Genomic DNA, 22,067 nt, shown 5'->3' with positions numbered 1-22,067 from the left:
GAAAGAGCAAATCGTCGCCGGCAACATTCAGCTTTCAGAAATCCTGACACCACGGCGACACCTTACATTACCGCTCAGTCCCTCATTGTTGCGACCTCTCTCGAGCTTCATATACCCCTTGCGCAACCTCAGCTCCTCGCCTTGAAACCTTTCATCGCGTCGCAAGACCGATAAGTCGGACAACGCTCGCATCGAATAGGAGGGGCTGATCATCCACTTTGCGACCCGCGAACCACCTAAGTAGCAATAGCTTCCACTTGCAACACCGCCGCGTCGCAACACTCTCCACCACCACATTCGGAATCGATAAAAGACATCATACACATTTTCGAGCTGCCCAATATGGCTTCCAATGGCGCCGTCGATGGCTTCACCACCCCAAATATCCTGCAGGCCATGCTGACGATGCGGAGTGGTGACTCCACCAACAAGAAGGCCGCCATGGACTACCTTCAAAAGTTTCAGAAGTCGGTGAGTTGTGCTCTAGCTCTTTCGACCACAGTCTACTTATGATTCGCATGTTACTAACCCGTATTGTTCAACCGACTGCAGAACGAAGCTTGGACTACCACAATATCGATCTTGCAGGGCTCTCCCGAAGCCGAGGCGCAACTCTTCGCAGCAACGACACTGAAGGGCAAGGTACTAAATACCCATTGGAACATGACGATACCGCCGCGCTTGCTAGTAGCGCATCGCTGACATTCGCCATCGCCAGATTACCTACGACCTCGCAACCCAGATACCCGAAAGCGAACATGTTGCTTTGCGCAACCAGATCCTAGTCCTCCTCAAGAAGTTCGCCAGCGGCCCCAAGCCCGTCCGAGTTCAACTATGCGTGTGTCTGGCCATCCTAGCCATCCAGATGCAGTCATGGAAGGATGTACTGCAAACCGTCGTTGCCGCCCTCGGAGATGATGTATCCAGCCACGCCTGCATCTTGGACTTCCTACGAGTACTCCCCGAAGAGGTCACGGAAGGCCGCAAAATCACCTTGTCTGTATGTGGATCGATATGTCGCGGCTCGCCTTTGCCTCCAGCCCGACCAGCCGCTTTGGTGGCACCAGCCTGGATTAGTGTCTAATTTGGGATCATAACAGGAAGAAGAGCTCATCCAAAGAACATCAGAACTGCTTGCCGACAACGCGAATGAGGTTGTCGGACTTCTCATAAACTATGCACAGTCTTCCCGTAAGTAGCGCTCAGAATCCGGCTAGGATATGGTTGATTAACAAATATCCCAGCTGCTGCTGCTACAAACCCGCAACTATTCGAGTGCATTTCCTCGTGGCTTCGCGAAGTCCCGGTTAACGTGGTGGTCAACTCACCTCTTCTCGACGCTGTTATCAACGGGCTTTCCAACGACAACTCCTTGCAGGCCGCTGCCGAATGCTTCGGTATTATTTGCAGAGAGACCAGAGATGTGGACGACAACCTCGAGACGATCCAGGCGCTCCTTCCCAAGGTCCTCCAGCTAAGGCCGCGCATCCAAGCCCTTTCCGATGAGGAGGATGTCGAAGGATTCAAGGCCATTACCCGAGTTTTCGCTGATGCCGGTGACTCCTGGGTCTTGCTTTGTGCGCGTGAGCCACAACACTTCCGCCCGTTGGTCGATGCTCTGCTGGAGTGCTGTGCGAGGGACAAGGAAAGAGACGCCATTCACTACACATTTAGCTTCTGGTATGAGTTGAAGCAATACGTCACCCTGGACCATTACATTCACGCTAGGGTACAGCTCTTGGACGTCTACTCTAAGCTCGTCGACATCCTTCTCAAGCAGCTTGAGTACCCCGAATCCGACGACCCCAACGAGTTCGACCTATTCGATGGAGATCGCGAACAGGAAGAAAAGTTCCGTGAGTTCCGTCATCATATGGGCGACACCATGAAGGATGCCTGCCAGGTGATGGGTACTACGGAATGTCTTACAAAGGTGCATGAGGCGATCAAGATTTGGAGGGAGAAGTTTGGCGGCCAGGCAACAGAGTCAGCAGTACCGCATTGGCAGTCACTTGAGGCGCCGCTCTTTGCCCTGCGAGCTCTGGGTCGCCTGGTGGACAAGGAAGAAAATATCGTCCTGCCGGAGATTATGCCGTTGTTGGTCCAGATTCCTATCAACAACGAAAAGTTGCGCTTCGCGGCCATCATGGTGTTTGGTCGTTATACCGAATGGACATCGGCCCACCCCGACTACCTCCAACCCCAGCTCTCCTACGTTTTGGCGTCTTTCCAGACATCCTCGCAGGAGATTCTGCGCGCTGCTGCCCAGTCGTTCAAGTACTTCTGCGTAGACTGCAAGCATCTGTTGGGTCCCCAGGCCATCGAGCTGCAAGGCTTCTATAACTCCATCCTCGATACACTCAGCGACCATAGCAAGGAAGATCTGACTGAGGGTGTAGCGACCGTCATTAGTGTGCAAAAGACGGAGGATATATATAGCCTTCTTAAGCTTTATTGCGATCCTCTAGTCCAGCGCCTGATGACCAAGGCCAACAACGCCACCGATGACACCTCCAAGTTGGAGCTCGCGGGTAAGTTCGAATGTCCCACGTATGTACGTACGCATGTACTGACTGACGCTCTCCAGATCACATCAACCTCCTTACCATCTATGTCCAGAACGTCGTGCCGTACTGGCCAAGCAACTCGGATAACCCGGCTGTCCGGTACTGGCAAGAAGTGTTCCCTATCTTGGCGACTATCCTGGACAATTTTATCGACTTCGTCCCGATTTGCGAGCGGATTTGCAGATGCTGGCGCTTCATGGTTATCTCCTACAGGACTGCCATTACGCCCCTCCTCGGGCCATTGGCTAACAAGCTGGCAGAGGGCTTCGCGAAGTCTAAGCAGGGCTGCTTCTTGTGGGCGTCGAGCGCTATCCTGCGCGAGTTCTCAGAAGACCGGGAGCATGTCGAGGATGGCATCGTTGATAGCATTTACGGCTTCTTCGAGGCTCAAGCGACCAATGTCCTCCGTATGATGAGTGACATTGCTCCCATCGATCTACCCGACGTGATTGAGGACTTTTACCGTCTTCTCATTGACGCCCTTCTTTACTACCCTCAGAGGCTGATCCCTTCGGCCCTCTTTACCCCTATCTTCCAGGCTGCCATCTCGGCCTTGTCGCTGGAGAAGCAGGAGCCAGTGTCGGCTGCCCTTCATTATCTCCGTGATCTTCTCACCTACGGCGGCGACAACCCTGCCTCGTCGAACCAGCAATTTGGCGCAGTCGGCCCTCATCTTCGCCAGCATGTCAAGGAGCTCTTGCTCAACCAGGGTGAGGCGCTCATCAAGCAGACTTTGGCGGGCATGATGATCACATTTCCTCGCGACTGCTTTGGTGACGGCAGTGGTGTTCTGCTGGGCATGTTCGAGATTCTCCCCGCCGAGACGTCCACCTGGGTTGACCGCACAATCAGGATGCTGCCGGCTGGTACCATTACGGATGCGGAAGCCAACAAGCTCATGGCCAAGATCAACGAGAAGCTGCAGGGAGGCGATCGTTCGAACTTGAGACACGTCAGGACTCTGCTCCAAGATTTCACGAACACGTACCGTCGCAGGTATATCGCGCCTAGAGATGGTCTCGGCATGTTGACGGCGGCAAGATTCCACTTTGAGGGTTAAGCTGCTGGACTGTTGGGTTTGTCCGGGATTACGCAGGCTTGGAGGTTGGATGCAGGACGTCGAATAATGGCTTACTCGGAGGAGCGGAGGAGGGGAAACAGGTAAAGTATCCGGATTTTGAGATAACACGATTCGGTCTCGGTTTAGAGTATGGAGGAGCTATAGGGTTATACGACCAGGAATGTTTGGCGACAAAGATAATCAAAATGGAAGGTTCGACACGATGAATGGGTCTGGAGGATTAAACGCGAGGTTTCGCCATGGACGATGAATCACAACCTAGGAGATGACGGCTATGATGAGATGAGGGTTGGATGGGATGATAACAGACTCCGCCTCCGCCACATTGATTTTGTTGAAGGGTGGGATGAAATATTACAACCGTGCCGCCAGCACAAGGCAACAAGTTCAACCGTGGCATATTTGGCAGAAGATACCACAATTTAGACATTTGGGGTGAGGATGAAAACGGTATGTATGGTATGGGAAAAGTTGACAGGCACCTTTGAGTTCGTGCTACACGGCAAGCGGGTCAAACTTCAAGGAAAGGTGCGGTATTTGCGAGTGCAGGCATGTGCTTGTCCATATGAGGGACGGTGGATGACGAGCAGGGCATTTGAAATGATGGTGTGGATGGTATCTGAAAAGAGTGAGATGTCAGTACATTGGCTCCTAATGCAGTAGATAGAGTCATTGACTGTTATGTTTAGGTATCATGTAGCAAGTATATATCCAAACACAAAATACGAATCGACCAGGTCCTAATGCTCGGTGATATTCTTCTCGTCTATAGTCCTGAGGTGAGCCTCAACAACTCTCGTAGAGAAAAAAGAAATACAATTCTAACAAAAACCCGGAAGCACCAGATAAATACCTAGTTATACTAACAGCACAAGATCGCACTTCACATAGCCGCTACACCGTATCTAACCATCGGCCTTTGCTGTTCTTCATTACCTTATCAACCCTCAAGTTCGATTTCTTCAATTTCTTTGTTCCTGACCACAGCTCTTCACCGCCCATACCTACCTACCTCACCGGGTTTCGAACCAATCCCGTCTTCAAAGAAAGTAATAAACGGCCCGATCAGACTAGACAAACTCTCTCAGAAGATCCACGTGGTGTCATGACTCTTCCCTTCCTTTCCCTTTACCGGGCACGGGTACGGGGGGTACAGAATCCTTGACTTGATGGTGTTATTGTTCTGTGATTTTATTTATCCGTGATCTTCATGAACTGTTCCGTATCCGCAGACCTGGACCTAAACCTGGATTATTTGGTACTTGAGAGGGGGGTTTGTACGTTCTCATCACATTTTCCAGGTCAGGACTCAGGAATGATGGTTTTAGGTTTTAGGTACAGTGTTTTCTCGTATATTCTATTCTCTCGAAAGCAAGCCTTACTCGACCAGGCCAGCTTCAGATAAAGACACAGTACAGTACGTGATTGCAGATCCAAGCTCACCGCGGGCCACCATCCGGGGGACCGTCCGGCAGTTCCTGGCCTGTGGTTCTTCTAGCGAACACAATATTTGTCAATACTCTGCTCTGCCCTCACTTCACCACCAGAGAGAGAGCCACAGCTCTTCCATGAACAAATGACGAAAAATGGTCAACAAACCATATAAAACATCACAAGATCATTATTCCCGTTGCAAAGCCATAAAGCCACTTGCACAAACCTCCACCTTTTAACCCACGCACATTTTTGGCTACTTACTCCGAAGAGGAGGAAACAATGTGCGAAAAAAAGACTCGAGTTAAAAGGGAGCCCTCAGTCGAGTCAAGTCAAGTCAAGTCAAGTCAAGTCAAGTCAAGTCACACAACTTGTCTGCGCTTTCCCTAGTCCGGTAACACAGAAAAACTTTTTCCTCCCTCCTTCGCGTGCGTACCGTACCGTTGTTGCCTTTCAAAAACCCTGAACCCCTGACGGGAGTTATATGTGACCTCTAGGACTGCATTTTTTCTCGTACGAAGTTGTTACAGAGTTGGCCGCCGTACAACTTTATACGTATCGTACAGTCTTCTGCACCCCTCTCATACTGCATCTATACTACAAAATCTATTTATTATAGCGGTAATATACTTAAATCAAATGACTTTTATTATTGTTGTATAAATCATATATAGTATTCTAATCCATATCTCATCTTTTAATATCAGTATTTAAATAGTAGTATTAATTCTATTATTATTTATAAATAATAGCAGTATTTTTGTAAATATAATGAAAAAAAATTCCCTTCTATCATTTATATTATATATATTGTCTTATCACGCTAAACTATTTACATAGTCTACCCCGTGGGTATGCGGTACTGCTTCCATTCTTAGTCGGTGGGAAAAACCGTACCGTAGCCGGATGAAAACCCTCCGTTTCTCTGTTGCAACGACGCCGTGTCGACGCCGTGCCTTCGATGTTTATCTTCCTCTCGGTATGACTTCACCGTCATTCCCGAGGCCCGATCTTTGATTCTGCTGCGTGGTCCCCTGACCGTACTCCCGCTCTCCAGAATCAAAGATCAATCTGAATTCCCTAGTAGCTCTTCTGCTTCCTTCGCTTGTTCGATCTTCACTGCCAGCATGTACTCTTGCAGTCGTCCCAGTCGTAAAGCCCAGCGAAGGATTCGTTCCGTCCCCGCCACTGTCTCGAGTTCGTCGTGGAGTTGTTCAATGTTTGTCGGCCACGTTGGGTCTCCCCATAACCATGTGTCTTCCGTTTCTCTACATTCCAAGACAATGTTCGAACGTCTCCTTCGCTAACCCGCCCCGGCAGTACGGTGTTGTCACCTCCGGTGTCATGGCGCTGGCGGACCACTACATTACTAGGCTATGTTCCAAAAGGATACAAGTAACCGAAGCTGGCAATTCGGTCGCTCAAGTGGTCTTATATAGTTGTGATGGCAGTCGAGAGGCACAACTGCAAGGCTGCCATCACATCCGGCACTCTTCTCTCGAAGAGGAACGCCCGTAAGCCTATTTTGCCCGTTCTGATTTGCACCAGGAGTGAGCTCATAGCCTTCGAGAGGTAGTGCGGAGATGACTTCTCATCCGTACTGGGCCATGTGTGGTACTGCAGCGTGGTTCCATCGAACCGCGCACGCGCCTCTACGGCACACAGCTTCTTCCTTTTGCTCATCGCCTCGGCCACCCTAATCTAATCTATCTTTTATTCATTTTCTTTATTCCTTTCCAATTATTATAACTGGTTATTTATTATATTTACTGGTTCTTAATATTTTACATTATTATCATTATACTTTCTAAGTTCATTCAGTATAAGAAAGCTTTATTTACTTCGTCTATATGACAGGCTGGGGTGCATATGCCCAGACGGCCAAATCTACAAAAGATAGAATGATGTTCTGCTTGTAAGGCAGAACTCGGAATGCACACTATATAGCCAATGCCAACCTGTGACAGTCTAGTAACCTAATAAGCAAGAAGGCTAGTACCGGTCTTATTATTTTCAGATTGAGATTCTAATTTACCTAAAAAATTATTAAAATTACTTAAAACGAGTTTAATTCAATACTTATATTTTAAGCGACGATTATAACCTATAAAGTTATATTGACGTCTTAGTATATTTAAATTACTTAAGTAGTTTTAACCTTTTCTTCTACTATTAATCTCTACCGCTGTTACGAGCTGATAATGACGGGCACGGGCCAACCAGGCCACCGGTACACAACAGCCACGCGTAAGCTAGGCAGTGTAACCAGAGGCAGAAAAAGAGCTCTGGGCAGGCAAGGGCTTTAGGGAGTCGAGCCAGACTCACGAATCGAGCCAGCTTGTAAACCACACGCTATGGGGTTCACGTCTACGTGGATATCCGGAAACAGATATCTCGCAGAGGGCGAGCAGGTATAAAGGGACTACGGGAGAACTCAGATTGTCAGATAGTTCGACAGTAGTCAATAGATCATTATCACCGAGACCAGTATTACGAGCATACTTGTTATGAACCCTTTGGCTTCACCGAACAGCACTGATAGTCTTTACCTTCAACTATCCCACTTAGGCAGATCAGACTGCCGTTCGTCATAACCGCTCTAAATATTCTTAGGCCTTACCTAATTACTTAATTAATAATTATATTATTAACCTCGAGGCTACTGATAATAAAAATGAAACTAATATTAACGTTGGTCTTGAAGCTTTTCAACTTAATACTGAAAAAAAATAAAAAATAAAAAAATAATAACGAAAATAATAACGAAAACGAGAATGAAAACAAAAATAATAAAAAGGAATTTTGTAGAAAAGTATAAAAAATCTTAAATGACCTAGAAGCGGCTGTCATGGGGCTGGCGCCTAGAGGTGTTTGTCTGGCTTGAACTTATGTAAGCCAGGCCTGCCCTCCGACTGGGTGCACTCCTGGGGTACGCCGCACGAACCACATTTTCGACCTTGGCGTTTCTAGCACCTTCGATATCCGCACCTCTCTTGTGTATTTAGCTGTAAGCTCCATGCCATACTGGCACAGACTTCCCTTTTCCTCTTTGCTGAATATTATCACTTTCACCAAGACCTACCTGCGTGTATACCTCGTAGAACCCTTACATCTTACAGCGGCTACCAAAGAGAATGCCTAATTTACTATTAAATAAGCGAAGAAGGTTAATACTTTATCTACTAAGAAGAAGATTCCAACTAATAAAAAGAAAATTCCAACTACTAAAAAGAAAATTCTAATTACTAACGTTAAAAAGAATGATAAAGGCTGCAAAACCCGTTACAATATCTCCAAGAAATATAAAGAATATAATTTTCAAAAACTCGTATCTATAATAATAAAATATTTATTTGTTGAGCTTAGTAATATATGTATGTTAACGTGTAGCTAGTACCATGTCATGTAACTGCCTTGTACTACCTTGTAGTACAGAAGGCTGATTGAACTATTCCTTCTACAGAATCAGTCGACTCAGCTTCCACAGAACGTGCTAAAATATAGAGGTTTTGCCACTGTATTCTGGGATTCGCTAACTTGTTCAGCATTCCTTCTAGGCTAACTTGTTATTATAAAATGCACCAGAAGCTCATAGATTCAGTTTATTCCTTTCATGGTATAATGCTCCTACAAGCACTCCTATTAACTTACAGAAGCTTCTACACTCTAGGAGCTTTTAGATACTTAACGTTCGTGTATATAAAGACCTCTTCTCTCCTTTAGTTAGTCAATCCTTGAGCAAGCAAGCACAATCAAAGCAATATAATACAGTCTACTCTTATAGTGCAGAGTCCACTGTACTCTTCTGTTCTAAGGACAGAGTTCTCTCTAAGATCTCTTTTACAACATCCCTCTATTGTCTTTGTAATTACGCTGCTTCCTTCAGCACTGCTGTCGTACTTCCTACCGCTTCCGCTCCGCTCTGCTACAAGTGCATAGTTCATTGTAGCATCTCTATACTGGTGCTATTATTATAGGCCAGTAAAGGCATTGCAGAAAATAATAATCTACTCTTCCTTGTATTATACTTTTATAAAAATAACTATTTAAAGAGTATAAAGCGGATAAAATCTAAGACAATGTAATTTATTTATTAATATATACATATATAGTAGCAATCCTAGTTAATCTAAACCTTACTTACTATACTTCCTCTTAATTATACTATTCAATTGTCACAGGTTGACATTGGCTATATAGTGTGCATTCCGAGTTCTGCCTTGTAAGCAGAACATCGTCCTATCTTTTATAGGTTTGGCCGTCTGGGCATATGCACCCTAGTGTTACGAACTTAAGCGAAGCTCACGGGCCAACCAAGCGGTTGGGAACACAAGACACCGAAAGAAGCTAGGCTGTACCACTATGGTCCAGGATAGGCTCACGCGCCAAGAAAAGCTCACGGCAATCACGGGTGAGCCAGGCTCACGAAGTGAGCCAGGCTCACGATGACGAACGTGAGCCGCAACACCATCGTGAGCCACCACACCCTAGATAGACCTATGGGGCTCGACAAGAGTATCCGGAGACAGATATCTCGCAGAGGGCGAGCAGGTATAAAGGGACTACGGGAGAACTCAGATTGTCAGATAGTTCGACAGTAGTCAATAGATCATTATCACCCGAGACCAGTATTACGAGCATACTTGTTGTGAACCCTTTGGCTTCACCGAACAGCACTGATAGTCTTTACCTTCAAACTATCCCACTTAGGCAGATCAGACTGCCGTTCGTCACACCTAGCCTGTCATATCAATTAGTTTTCCTAATAATAATATCGTTATTTTAAGAATTATTCAGGTTAAAATTGCATTACTAATTTGGTTAAATTACTTTGTAATTTATTACTAACCCAATACAGAATTCGAATTCTATATTAATAATACTCTACTATAATAGACCATTATGAAGTATTATAATATGAATAATAATCTCTATATCATTATTAATTGAATAAATGGATACTGTGTGATAAATTGCTTATTTCTCAATAAATTTCTCCTAAACAGCTTTAATGCTTATACGAAGTTCGCTATATAATTAATTAAAGAATTCTTCCTTTTAAATGATTTTATAAGTACAAAAATAGCATTAAATACTTCAATATAATATTAATACTCTCTTCATATAAGCAAAAGCTGTATTGCTAACGTAATAGTAATACTTTAAGATTATAAAGTTATTTAATACTATGATATAAAAAGCTCAACTGTTGTAAATAAAACTTTCCGAATTGAAGAAAATATATTTCAATATATTGTAATATTCATAGTATTATGAACTTTCTACAAAATAAATGTCTTATAATATATATACGCCGCTTATTAACTTTCAAATACTTTTACTAAGAAATACCTCTTATCAAATATACTAAGGTAATTATTAAAATATAGCTAATCTTGAGTCGATATTCGAATTTTATCCTAAGATTCACAATAGAAAAGAACTATATTAATAATTATCAACCGCCTCCAAATACAAATAACCTTATAGAATATTATATAAAAACGATCAGTTTCTGATTCATTATCCCCATTATTGATATTAATATTGGATATTTATTTTTCAATAATTTATGTACTTTAATAATAAATTTATATAACTAGCTTTATTCTGTCCTCTTCATTGAAGATTTCGAGCGCTATTAATAGTATAGCCGGTATATAAATTCATTTACTGTCACGGCACTGCCGGACCACTACATTACTAAGCTATATTCTAAAAGAATATAAGTAACCAAAGCTGGTAGTTTGGTCGCTCAAATAGTCTTACATAGTTTGTCTCGGAAGAGGCACTCGAGCGCATTTTGTGACATTTACTACCTTAAAATCACGCTTGCTAGATAAAAAATGTATATAGCTCCTAAAACGTTGTTATTCCTATACGAGAATAGAATTTAAATTTCCAATCCGGTAAATAGTCCAAAACTTCACAAATTTAACGACAGAGCTTAATATACAACACACTATACTATATTAAATTACTAAAGACAATCGGAACGAAGTTTTTTTGATAAATAATATAAGAAGTAATTGCGAATATCGCCGCCTGTTAGAAATTATTTTTAATTGGTATATAATTATTGTTATTGTCGACTTTATTAGCTAATAAAACCAAATTAATAACAGAATGTTTCATAACAAACTTCTTAACAAATTTCTTATTAAATATCAATAAATTATTATCATTATTATCAGCTTATTTCATAATATTAAACTTCATAATATTAAATTTCGTAATATAAGGAAAGATAGAAGTGCAATAACCTCCAAAATGAAAATTTTACAATAAAGTCCTAATAATAAGTACTATACCGCCTAACATTAATCAAATATACTAATCATACTAAAACTTCAATATATCAAAATTTTACTTACAACTATATTGAAATTTCGACTACATATATATTTTGAACCTTCTATACGAAATTAGAAAATCTATAAGATTCTTTGCGGAATCAAAGATCGGGCTTCGGGAATGACGGTGAGGTCATACCGAGAGGAAGATAAACATCGAAAGCATAGCGCCGACACGGCGTCATTGCAATAGAGAAGTGGGGGGTTTTCATCCAGCTACAGTACGGTTTCTCTCACTAACTAAGAACGCAAACAGTACCGCATACCCACTAGGTAGACTATGTAAATAATTTAGCGTGATAAGACAATATATATATGACTTTTTATTTATACAAAACTTTAAGCTGGACAAGGCTACATGAAGCTATTTGAAGAGGATCTCAAATTCAAAATCCATATAAGATTTCGCTAAATACGTAATTTTTTTTACGTACAGCGTATAGAAAATGTCGTACAGAAGCCTCTATAACAAATTTGTACGAGAACAAATGCAATCTAGGTATATATACGCAGAGCTGGCTGACGGAAAGATAAAAGATAAAAGAGATAAAGAGAGAGGGAGCCGTGCTTTCAGCTGGTAATAGAATTTTGTCAATGTAATAGTTTCTCATCTTTCTTCGTGTACCTGGACAGATATTGGAAGTGACATTAGAATTTCACACACTTTACTAGGTACGTATGCAGATGTTTATTATATGCCTGAGTGATTGCATTAGTAAAGTGCATCCGGTATGTTGGTAGTTTCTATATAAATCATGTCAGGAAAAACTGCCATACAATACACACTGCACGCTGCACACTGCACACTGCCAGATACAGTACCCAGCAGGTGCAGGACTGGGTAACTGCCCCTGTGCCTACATGTAGGGCCACCACTGTGGTAATGGCAGGTGCATGGCATGAAGAACCGCAACTACTTGTCTTTTTCTTTCTTCTTTTTTTTTAATTTATCTTTTGTTGAAGATTTTTCTTGGGTGGCGTCATGAACACACATGCTTGTGCCGGTCAGCTAACTCCCAAGTTCTGGCGGCGCCTGAGTTGTCGATATCGGCTTTTCGCACGGACTTGAAGCTGAGGTTCAGTCGGTTGAGGAACTCTCCAGGCAAAGAACGAACTACAGAATCCCGTCACAAGACAACATGCAATTTGATAAGATGTGGAAGAAGACTCAAAAGCACAAACATGAAAGTGTCGGCTGATTCTGACTGTTTTGCCCGTGGAGTTTGGGTGGCTGGCCCGAGACCAAACTATTGAGCCAAGGCTTCGCAAAATGGAATATGAAAGGCGAAGTTTAAGGTGTGTTGACCTAGAACCGATTAATTCGACCTTCGACTCGTTCTGAAGGGGAATTATTGTCTTGGCTCTTCAACACCTTTGGTGTTGTTTCTAGGGTGAGCCAGGCACATCACGAACTTCGCGGGAGATGTCGTTAGAGGCGGTGGAGCTCGGTTCATTTGTCCGGGGAAACACTAAGCTTTGTCGGGTTAGGGTTTAGTAGGGGGGAGTGGGGTAACCCCGGATCGACTCGGGCCCAGCGAGGACCGCTGCTACGCTGCGGGGGAAAGTGGGACAGGGACATTCGGCTCTGGACTCTTTGTCTCCCAGATTCCCGACTCTCGGCTGGCTCAACATTTTTGGTTGCAAGCGAAGTGAACCGGCCCAACGGCACCGCAGCTGTTACCGTGTGATTCGCTTCTTGCCGGAACGGCATCACAAGCTCACGATTTCCATCAATTAAGCACCATTTACCGTCGTCAAAACGTCATCTCGAAAGAGGCGACTGCATGTTTGACAGTGAATGAGAGACCAGCAGAGAAATCGGAGGCCGACGAGAACAGGAACGGCGACGATAACAACAAAGCGCAACGACGACATGGACGCGGGCGTTCACCCATTCATGTTTGGTGGCGCTCTCTTTGTCCATCCTCTTCTTTCTCCCTTCTTTCTTGACGGCCACGTCTCTTTTATTTCTCGGAACCGAAGGATCTCATAAGACGACCATGACGGACGCCGGGACTGACTGGAGTTTGCGACGGATCACCACAGCCTTCTCGTCTTTCCCACGATCGCCGTTTACGGTATGCTCGTCGGCAGCAGAACAGGGCAAGAGTTGGCTGGTGGCGTATGTCTGCCCAAGGCCGGTAACAGGTGAAGTACAGTAGGTGATTCCACCCGCCTCTGTCTGTTCTACCGGTCTGCCATCACGGCCAATCCGGCGAGGCAAGAAATGTTCCGTTTCGAACTCATGTTTGATTGCCGTGTGACGTGCGGCGACACTGACTGTGTTAGGAGCACACCGTCGGGCGGTGACACCATCATGTCTTCCATGATCCATTGGACTGGCTTTCCCATTGGCAAGTCCCCCCTTTGGAAATAGTGTACAGTGTTTCGCCGGTTCAGCCGTTGCCCTAGCTGCGGAACGGTGCCGGTATTTGCGCCGCTGAGGTCGCACTTTTGTGTCCTCGACCCGCGGCGGTACGGTAGAGTTGTCGTATACACTTCACTTTATTCATCGGCCGAATCCCTTTCAAGTGGATGGGATAAGGCAACTCACCGCACTGTAAGTTTCTAGCCGCCTCCGACATTTGGCTTCTGGATCTGTCCATGAGTACCTATTCTGATCTCCTGCACAAACTATATTGGTCAGTGGGTGACAATTCGATATAGTCGCCCAGTAGATGACGAGTTCCAAAACTAGCATCACATATGCAGTTTTTATCGCGATATCATATCAACGTCCCTTTTTAAGAAACATTTAGCGGCAAGCAAAACGCGGATGGCCCAATCCCCTGCTGTTGACGTACACCCCCAAAGCATACCGTACATATGGCGTCGTGTCGATCACCAGGCTGAGGATACGACCTTGGCGACCTTGGACCTCGACCAGATCATCCAGATGCGGGAACAGGGACTTGCAGGGAGATTCACAGATCACTGATCACCCGTCATGGCCTTTCTCCCCGATGATCACCGTTGCACCCGGCTTCTTTGTCGGTTGATCTGCTCTGTGGCTTTTGGACTTTTTATCAAAAAAAAAAAACTCCATCGTCCACGTTCTCGCCTTGTAATTTCCCTTATTCAGCTCCATCATCTCCCGGAATCTCCCAGTCTCGCCTCCGCAGCCAAGAGAGACCAGTTGAAAACTGAACCCCAGATGCCCCACTATCCACGTTCTGATTCACGAATGCCAGTCATTCTCAAACTTCTCCAGTGACCATGGCGAGCATGGTTCAAAGAGATGCGGGTCGTTTTGGCAACCAGCCACAAGAGTCGAGACATCACGCTTTCGTCCAGATATCGGCTTTGCCTTCCAGCACAAGCAAAGTCGGATTTCATCCCCTTCTTTTATCATGCAAGCTGCAGTGACTGGGACGGCCTACGTATCTGGCCTACCTGTTGCCTCTCTTTCTCTGCGCGAGTTGCGCTTGGGGCAGCCAATGTATTTACCTCGGTGGTATTTCAAGAAGAAACATGCCACTCAGGAGTGAGACCCTTCTTAAGCAGTCAGCCTCCCCGAACCGATATCCGAATTGCACAAGCGCTACCCGCAAATCATCCGCTGGAACCTGTCTCCGGGTAGTGCTAACGGTTTATCCCACTTAAACTACTGGCTCCGAGACATGCCCAGGAGCCCCAAGTGGGCAAAGGCCGACGCAGCAAGAAATGACCCGCTGCGTATTTAAGTGCCTGTGTGGTGTACGTATGTATGCAGGCGAGGAACATGGCGTTGTGCTACGTGCTGCCGACCTGTCAGGGGTAGCCTAGGATTATTTCAACTTGTCTTGGCGAAAAAAGAAAAAGAAAACAAAAGATGGCCCCGATCCTATGGTGGCGTAGCTCGCCCTTACCCAAATAAGCCAAATAGTAGCACGCTACTACTGCGTCAAACAAAATGAAGCCCAGGCTTCTCCCGGCATTCGAGGGACGCTTGGTCGTCTGTTTCCGGGGTTTTGGGATGTCTTAATGTCTTGGTCTTTTCAGATGGTCCTGAGCATGACCGCAGTTTCCGGGCCCTCTGGCTGCTTCTCCATTGTCTTTTTCGCCGCCTTTCGTACTCTTTTGTAAGCTGACTGCTTCTCTTCCATTCTCCTTTCTTTGTTACACACGCTCTTGGAAAGGTTCCAAGTGGTTTGTTCACTTCTCAGTCAACATTTTACTTCTTTTGGACCGAGGGACGGGATTTTTGATTTCATCCCATGCTCCGGCATCCTATGATCTAGTACCCCCTACCACTCTCCCACAGCCCCGACTAGTATTCTTACCCTTCCCTTTGCCTATTCGCTTTCGCCTTTTGTAGTCCCTTTGCGGTTTAGTGTACGGCAGACTCCAGGACCCCGGTTCGGTTTTGTCTTACACAGTACAGTCGATCCCCCATGCATCCGTTCCCGCTTCCCTCTTGCCGTGGGACTCGACAAAATTTCCTATAACACATCCCGCGCACCACACACACATACCCTCGAGTTCCCTTCTGGGAACTTTTACCTTCTGTCTTGTTGCTGTCTCTCTTGCGTGTGTGATATACCGAACCTTACGTGTGTTTAGAATCTCTTCTCAGTTCAACAGATAACGATAACGTCGATCCCTCGAAAGCAACATATACGACTTCTTTGGGTTTGAGTCTTGCAAAGCCATCTTCGATTAGGAGGATCACCAACTGGATTACGGCCTTACCTGGGAAAAGAAACGAAAGAAACGAAAGAAACGAAGGAGGATGGTCAGCGCCTTGCTCCCATTTGAGGGACCGGCGGATCTCTCGAGGATAGAGGCCCCGGTCACCTTGAAGGCCTACCTTATCTGCGCTTTTGCAGCATGTGGTGGACTTTGTAAGTCTAAACTTCGTGTGCTTAATGCTCAAGGCCAATGCTAACTTTTCTGTTACAGTCTTCGGCTATGATACGGGTTGGATTAACGGGGTGCTAGGCATGCCCTACTTCATCACCCTCTACACGGGCTACTCATACGACTACGACAAGAAACAGCCCATTGGCGTCGATCCCACCAACTTTGGCCTGCCCTCGTCAACCAAGTCGCTCATGACCTCGATTCTCTCCTGCGGCACTTTCTTCGGCGCCCTCATCGCCGGTGACATCGCCGACTTCATCGGCCGTCGGCTCACCATCATCATCGGCTGCCTCATCTTCTGCGTCGGCTGCGTCCTTCAGATTGCTTCGACCAACCAGACGGTTCTGTTCGTGTTTGGTCGACTCATTGCCGGGTTGGGTGTGGGCTTTATCTCGACCGTCATTATCTTGTACATGTCCGAGATCGCCCCAAGGAAGGTCCGTGGTGCGTTGGTGTCGGCCTACCAGTTCTGCATTACCGTCGGAATTATGCTCGCCAACTGCGTCGTGTATGCCACGCAGGATAGGAACGACACGGGCTCGTATCGGATTCCGATTGGTGTGCAATTTTTGTGGGCGTTGATTTTGGGAACTGGCTTGTTTATCTTGCGTAAGTTCGCTCAAGGTGCTTTCGAATCTTCTTCACCATGATGATTCATTGATGTGCTGACTCCCTTTTTCTCTTTCTATAGCCGAATCGCCCCGTTATCATGTCATGAAGGGCCAACTTCATTCAGCCGCCAAGTCTCTGGCGTATGTCCGTGGACAGCCGATTGAGTCGGAGTACATCAAGGACGAACTGGCGGAAATCGTGGCGAACCATGAGTATGAGATGCAAGTCGTTCCTCAGACGTCGTATATCGGATCGTGGGTCGCTTGTTTCCACGGCTCGTTGCGCAAGGGTAACAGCAATATTCGTCGTATCATTTTGGGCTGTGGATTGCAAATGTGGCAGCAACTTACTGGTAAGTTTTCTTTTCGTTTCCCTTCAAAAGCCCTTCCTTTGGACTCAAGCAGTCATAGGAAACACAGCTTTCTATATGTTGGCACAATACTAACCCCCTCCAGGCATCAACTTCATCTTCTACTTCGGCACCACCTTCTTTCAACAGCTCGGCACCATCTCCAACCCGTTCTTCATCTCCCTCATCACCACCCTCGTCAACGTACTCTCCACGCCCATCTCCTTCGTCGCCATCGAATATCTGGGCCGCCGCTTTCTGCTCATCTACGGCGCCATAGGCATGATCATAATGCAATACATCGTCGCCATCATCGGCACCACAGCGGGCCGCGTCGAGGCTGACAATCCTGCCGCCGTCCGCGCCATGATCGCCTTCATCTGCCTCAACATCTTTTTCTTCGCCACGACCTGGGGCCCCACGGGCTGGGTCGTCATCGGCGAGTGTTTTCCCCTTCCCATCCGCTCGCGCGGCGTCGGCATCTCCACAGCTTGCAACTGGTTCTGGAACTGCATCATTGCCGTCGTGGCCCCTTACATGGTCGGGAACTCCAAGGGTAGCGCCAACCTAGGCCCTAAGGTCTTCTTCATTTGGGCAACCTTGTGTATCTTTTCGATGCTGTTTGCGTATTTCTTGGTCCCCGAGATGAAGGGGCTCACGCTAGAGCAGATCGACAAGATGATGGAGGAGGTCAGTCCGAGAAAGAGCAGGAACTGGATGCCCAAGACCACGTTTGTCGCGGAGCTGGCGAGACGGGATGTGGAGAAGAGCAGACAGCAGTGGAGGGATGTTAACGCCGCAACGAATACCGCGGGACTTGAAGGTGGTATGGGAGGCGGGTATCAAGAGGCAAACGAATTGGGAGCCATGTCTGATCCGTATGATACACAACACGGTGGTCACGGGGGGTATGGAAATCTGAGTATGGGGAGGGATCCCTATGCAAGTCCGAATACTGTGAGGTATTGATGGGGACTTTCTTCCTGTTTTTCTTTTGTCTTGGCTTTCCTTTTGTTCACAGCTGCGGATTTTGCTGGTTTTTATGGGATATCCACTCTCTTTTGTTGATGGGAATCAATACAAGTTTAAGGACAGGAGGGAGGAAGAAGAAGATGATGATGATGATCATAAGGGGATGACGTCCTTTGATGAGGTTGATGGCGTTTACGTTTAATGAAGATGTGTTGGTTTTGAGTGATACCAATGATTAGGATTCCGCCCGTTTTATCGATAATTACCTATGCAGGAGAGGTTGCCATGTCAATTCTTTCACGATGTTTGCGCGCACAGCGCGCACGTAGGATGGGAAGGTCGGAAGTACAGGTCCATGGTCAAAGTTTCAATATTCATACCTAACTGGCACTATCTCAAATAAAATTTACCATTCAGAGGTTTGCAAGATTTTTTTTTCCGGTGGATTCGCAATTCATGTTCGTATCTTTAGGTTTAATATGGGGTCGGTCTTCTCGTTCCAACTGACATCCAGTACGCGCCTCCTATCATGAAAATTAAGGGTAACCATGGTGTTCAGCACCATAAAAATGGGATTCTCAACACCAATGTCCCGAAATCTTCTATATCAAGGCCTCTTATACTTACCTCTATCACATACGACCATAGATGGTAGAAAACTCGGGATCCCGTCCGCTCTCCCATAGATAATCTTGTTCGGTCGGCCGTACACATGCTCGGCTTCAACCTTGGCCTTAAAGCGATCGGAGTATTGTCTTCCAAAGTCGCGGTGAATCAGGATGTTGCTGATAACGATGTCGCCGAGGATGACTTCCTGACTCTTCTTGGGGAACGGCACCCCGGCGCAAATGCCGACGATCAGGGCTAGGGAAATATTGGGGTAACCGATTCGGACGGCGGTAGCTGCACCGGCAGCCGGGACTTTACCCATGGTGTCAAGAAGGACGATAACCACATTGAACCTCCCGATCCGCCCATGCGTGTAGGTGTTGTAGTCCCCTTCGGCCCTAGCATACCGGTACCGGTTACTGCCCTTTACATCCCAGAGATCGTCGAGGAGTAACAAAACAGCTGCTCGTTCCTTGGGTAGTGCGCAGAGTATCGCAATCTCAAAGACGTTCTTGCTTGTAGGAGCGGCGTACTTGAGATCGTCCCCCATTGTCGTGGAGCGGGTGCCTTGTCCGATCTGATAACGACAATACCAACGCTTGTCGGTTTCCATACGTCCGTATCAACCCTCGCGTTCAAAATGGTGATCTTTTCGGTGTCGCGCGATGGACGAGATGTCTGGCTGGACTCTGACTCCCACCACAACCGACGGGAATTGAGTAGAGGTATCGGGCACAGCCTCTTCGGCACAGCTGTCTTGCAAGCAGAAGACTCGTCAATATCGCGTTGGGTACACTGTTGGCCATAGGTGATTGAGAGGCTGAGGGCGCCAAGCCCGGAAAGAAAAGGCGTTGGGACATATATGGGAGGCCTCTCCTCAGCCTTTACTGTAATGGAGAGCTGCTCTGAGTGGATGGGTAGAGAAGGCAATGCATTGGGAAGATAGTCTTGATTGGATGCCTGTTTCCGGATGCTCTGCTAAGCCCCATAGGTCTATCTAGTATGTACCTGCTCACTGGTGATGCTCTGCTCACTTGCTCACCGTGAGCGCTCTGCATGCGCTCTTTGGCCAGCCCTGGCTTGGTGGGTGACACGGCCTAGCCCTTTTGGGCTAGTTGTGTTACCAAGGCCATGGTTGGCCCGTGTATCCTCATAAGTTTATAACACGTTGTAACCCTAACCCCATGGTCCATGGTCCCTTTGTAGTAGCCATTAGAGAGATACAGATGCCGGTTGGATAACATCCATTGTTGGCAAGGCAGTCGAAGGAGAGAGGTTAGAAGCATAAACTTTCAGGCAAAATTGATAACGTTATGGTTCACATATTTTTTTTCGAAGGCTTTGGAATTGAAAACAGGATTGCTGGTGGCATAAAGTTGTTCACTCGCCTACCGCCTGAAGACTGGAACCGTGAATAAAGGGCAAGGGCCAGGCCTTCCGGAGTGGGGACCGGCCGGTCGCAAATCATCAACTCACCCCGAGCCGTTTTGAGACGATTTTCAAGATGACTCTTTCAAGTGACTCTTTACGCCAACACACACACCTCACTTTCACTCAGGCTTTCTCGTAACCTACGTGAGTATTTGAGGGTGAACACTCGTTCCAGACTTTCCGATTGTTTTCATTTCATTCATTAATCACATCCCAGTCGTTTACAAAAAGATGTCGCCCTTCAATCTTCAAACCTGCGCAAGGCCAAACATCCTCGCCTTGGAACCTTATCGCTGCGCTCGCGAGTGAGTTCTCGACCCATATCACTGTCTCATTGAGTGATTTGCACCGACTAACGCTTTATCTCAAGTGACTACAAGGACGATGGCACCAACATCCTCCTAGACGCCAACGAGAACGCCTACGGGCCTCCCGTTCCCCAAAGCCTGGCCTCCGGTTCCGGTTCCGGCTCCAGTGGTCCTGAGCTCGACCTCCTCGGCCTGCACCGCTACCCCGACCCTCACCAGCGCGACCTCAAGCAGCTTCTGTGCAACCTGCGCACGACGCACGCGCACACCTCCAAGCTTCTCTCGCCCGACAACCTCTGCGTGGGCGTCGGCTCCGACGAGGCCATCGACGCGCTTTTGCGCTGCTTCTGCGTGCCCGGCCGCGACCGCATCCTCGTCTGCCCGCCCACCTACGGCATGTACTCCGTTTCTGCTCAAGTGAACGACGTGGGGCTGGTCAAGATCCCGCTGCTCCCGGCGCCCTCCTTCGCCGTCGACGTGCCGCGCGTGCTGGACGCGCTTACCAACGAACCCAACATCAAGATCATCTACCTCTGCTCGCCCGGAAACCCGACCGGCTCCCTGCTGGCCAAGGAGGACATCCGGAAGATGCTGGAGCACCCGACCTGGAACGGCGTCGTGGTCGTCGACGAGGCGTACATTGATTTCGCGCCCGACTCGGCTTCCCTGGCCGAGTGGGTCAACGAGTGGCCCAACTTGGTCGTCATGCAGACGCTTTCTAAAGCCTTCGGTTTGGCCGGCATCAGGCTGGGCGTGGCGTTTACCAGCGAGCCGATTGCGCGGTTGCTGAACAACCTCAAGGCTCCTTACAACATCTCGAGCCCGACCAGTGCTATTGCTAGCTATGCGTTGTCGGAGGAAGGGCTGAAGACGATGAGGAAGCACAAGGTGAAGCTAATCGCCCAGAGGGAGAGGCTGGTGAAGGAGCTACCTACGGTCGAGGGGGTGGGTAAGCTGGCGGGTGGTGAGAGCAGCAACTTCTTGTTGTACGAGATGCTGGATAAGGAAGGAAAGCCGAGCAATGAGGTTGCGCTGAAGGTGTATGGGAAGTTGGCGGAGACGAAGGGGGTGGTGGTTCGGTTTAGAGGCAAGGAGCACGGGTGCTTGGGGTGCTTGAGAATTACCGTGGGGACGGAGGAGGAGGTTACGAGGTTTTTGGCGGCGTTGAAGGAGGCGCTGAGGGAGGTTAGGGGGAAGTAACATGTGGTGTTGGTAAGAAGGGATATCTAGAATAGAGCGACCTTAGACAACACATGTTAAATCTTTAACATTATACTATTCCAATCCAGAGTGTTGGTACAATGGCAAAAGAATAAGGCAATGGACGACGACAATGGAGCATTAAAAATTCCAAAAAACATACAGCACCTGGGATTCGCTGGTCGTTACCGACTCAACTACTAGTCAGGCGATATGTCTTCTTACGCGAAAGAGTGGCAAGGGCAGAGAAGTGCACATTTGATCACGTGTGAGAGGCAGAAAACAGAACCCCCAGCTCCCGAGTTGCTA

General features: G+C 47.1%; 4 protein-coding genes across 4 annotated transcripts; 3 read left to right on the top strand and 1 right to left on the bottom strand.

Annotated features, from left to right (window-relative positions):
* Window positions 1-74: 74 nt before the first annotated feature.
* On the top strand, window positions 75-4,449 carry SMAC4_00993 (uncharacterized protein). Its single transcript, XM_003350054.2, has 6 exons — window positions 75-471; window positions 553-642; window positions 719-1,000; window positions 1,101-1,191; window positions 1,245-2,531; window positions 2,588-4,449. Exons 1-6 carry the CDS (start codon window positions 343-345, stop codon window positions 3,625-3,627), a joined length of 2,919 nt encoding a protein of 972 aa, XP_003350102.1. The 5' UTR covers window positions 75-342; the 3' UTR covers window positions 3,628-4,449.
* An 11,027-nt stretch (window positions 4,450-15,476) lies between these two features.
* Window positions 15,477-18,525, top strand: SMAC4_00992 (uncharacterized protein). Its single transcript, XM_003350053.2, has 4 exons — window positions 15,477-16,258; window positions 16,317-16,886; window positions 16,969-17,241; window positions 17,345-18,525. Exons 1-4 carry the CDS (start codon window positions 16,147-16,149, stop codon window positions 18,205-18,207), a joined length of 1,818 nt encoding a protein of 605 aa, XP_003350101.1. The 5' UTR covers window positions 15,477-16,146; the 3' UTR covers window positions 18,208-18,525.
* A 125-nt stretch (window positions 18,526-18,650) lies between these two features.
* On the bottom strand, window positions 18,651-19,598 carry SMAC4_00991 (uncharacterized protein). The gene has a single exon (XM_003350052.3). The coding sequence runs from the start codon at window positions 19,430-19,432 to the stop codon at window positions 18,818-18,820; it is 615 nt and encodes a 204-aa protein (XP_003350100.2). The 5' UTR covers window positions 19,433-19,598; the 3' UTR covers window positions 18,651-18,817.
* Window positions 19,599-20,028: 430 nt separating this feature from the next.
* SMAC4_00990 (uncharacterized protein) lies at window positions 20,029-21,931 on the top strand. Its single transcript, XM_003350051.2, has 3 exons — window positions 20,029-20,394; window positions 20,468-20,555; window positions 20,621-21,931. Exons 2-3 carry the CDS (start codon window positions 20,482-20,484, stop codon window positions 21,756-21,758), a joined length of 1,212 nt encoding a protein of 403 aa, XP_003350099.1. The 5' UTR covers window positions 20,029-20,394; window positions 20,468-20,481; the 3' UTR covers window positions 21,759-21,931.
* The last annotated feature ends 136 nt before the right edge of the window (window positions 21,932-22,067 follow it).

This window comes from Sordaria macrospora, chromosome 3 (genome assembly GCF_033870435.1).
Source record: "Sordaria macrospora chromosome 3, complete sequence".
Lineage (NCBI taxonomy): Eukaryota > Fungi > Ascomycota > Sordariomycetes > Sordariales > Sordariaceae > Sordaria > Sordaria macrospora.
This window is presented reverse-complemented; position numbering and strand designations above follow the sequence as displayed.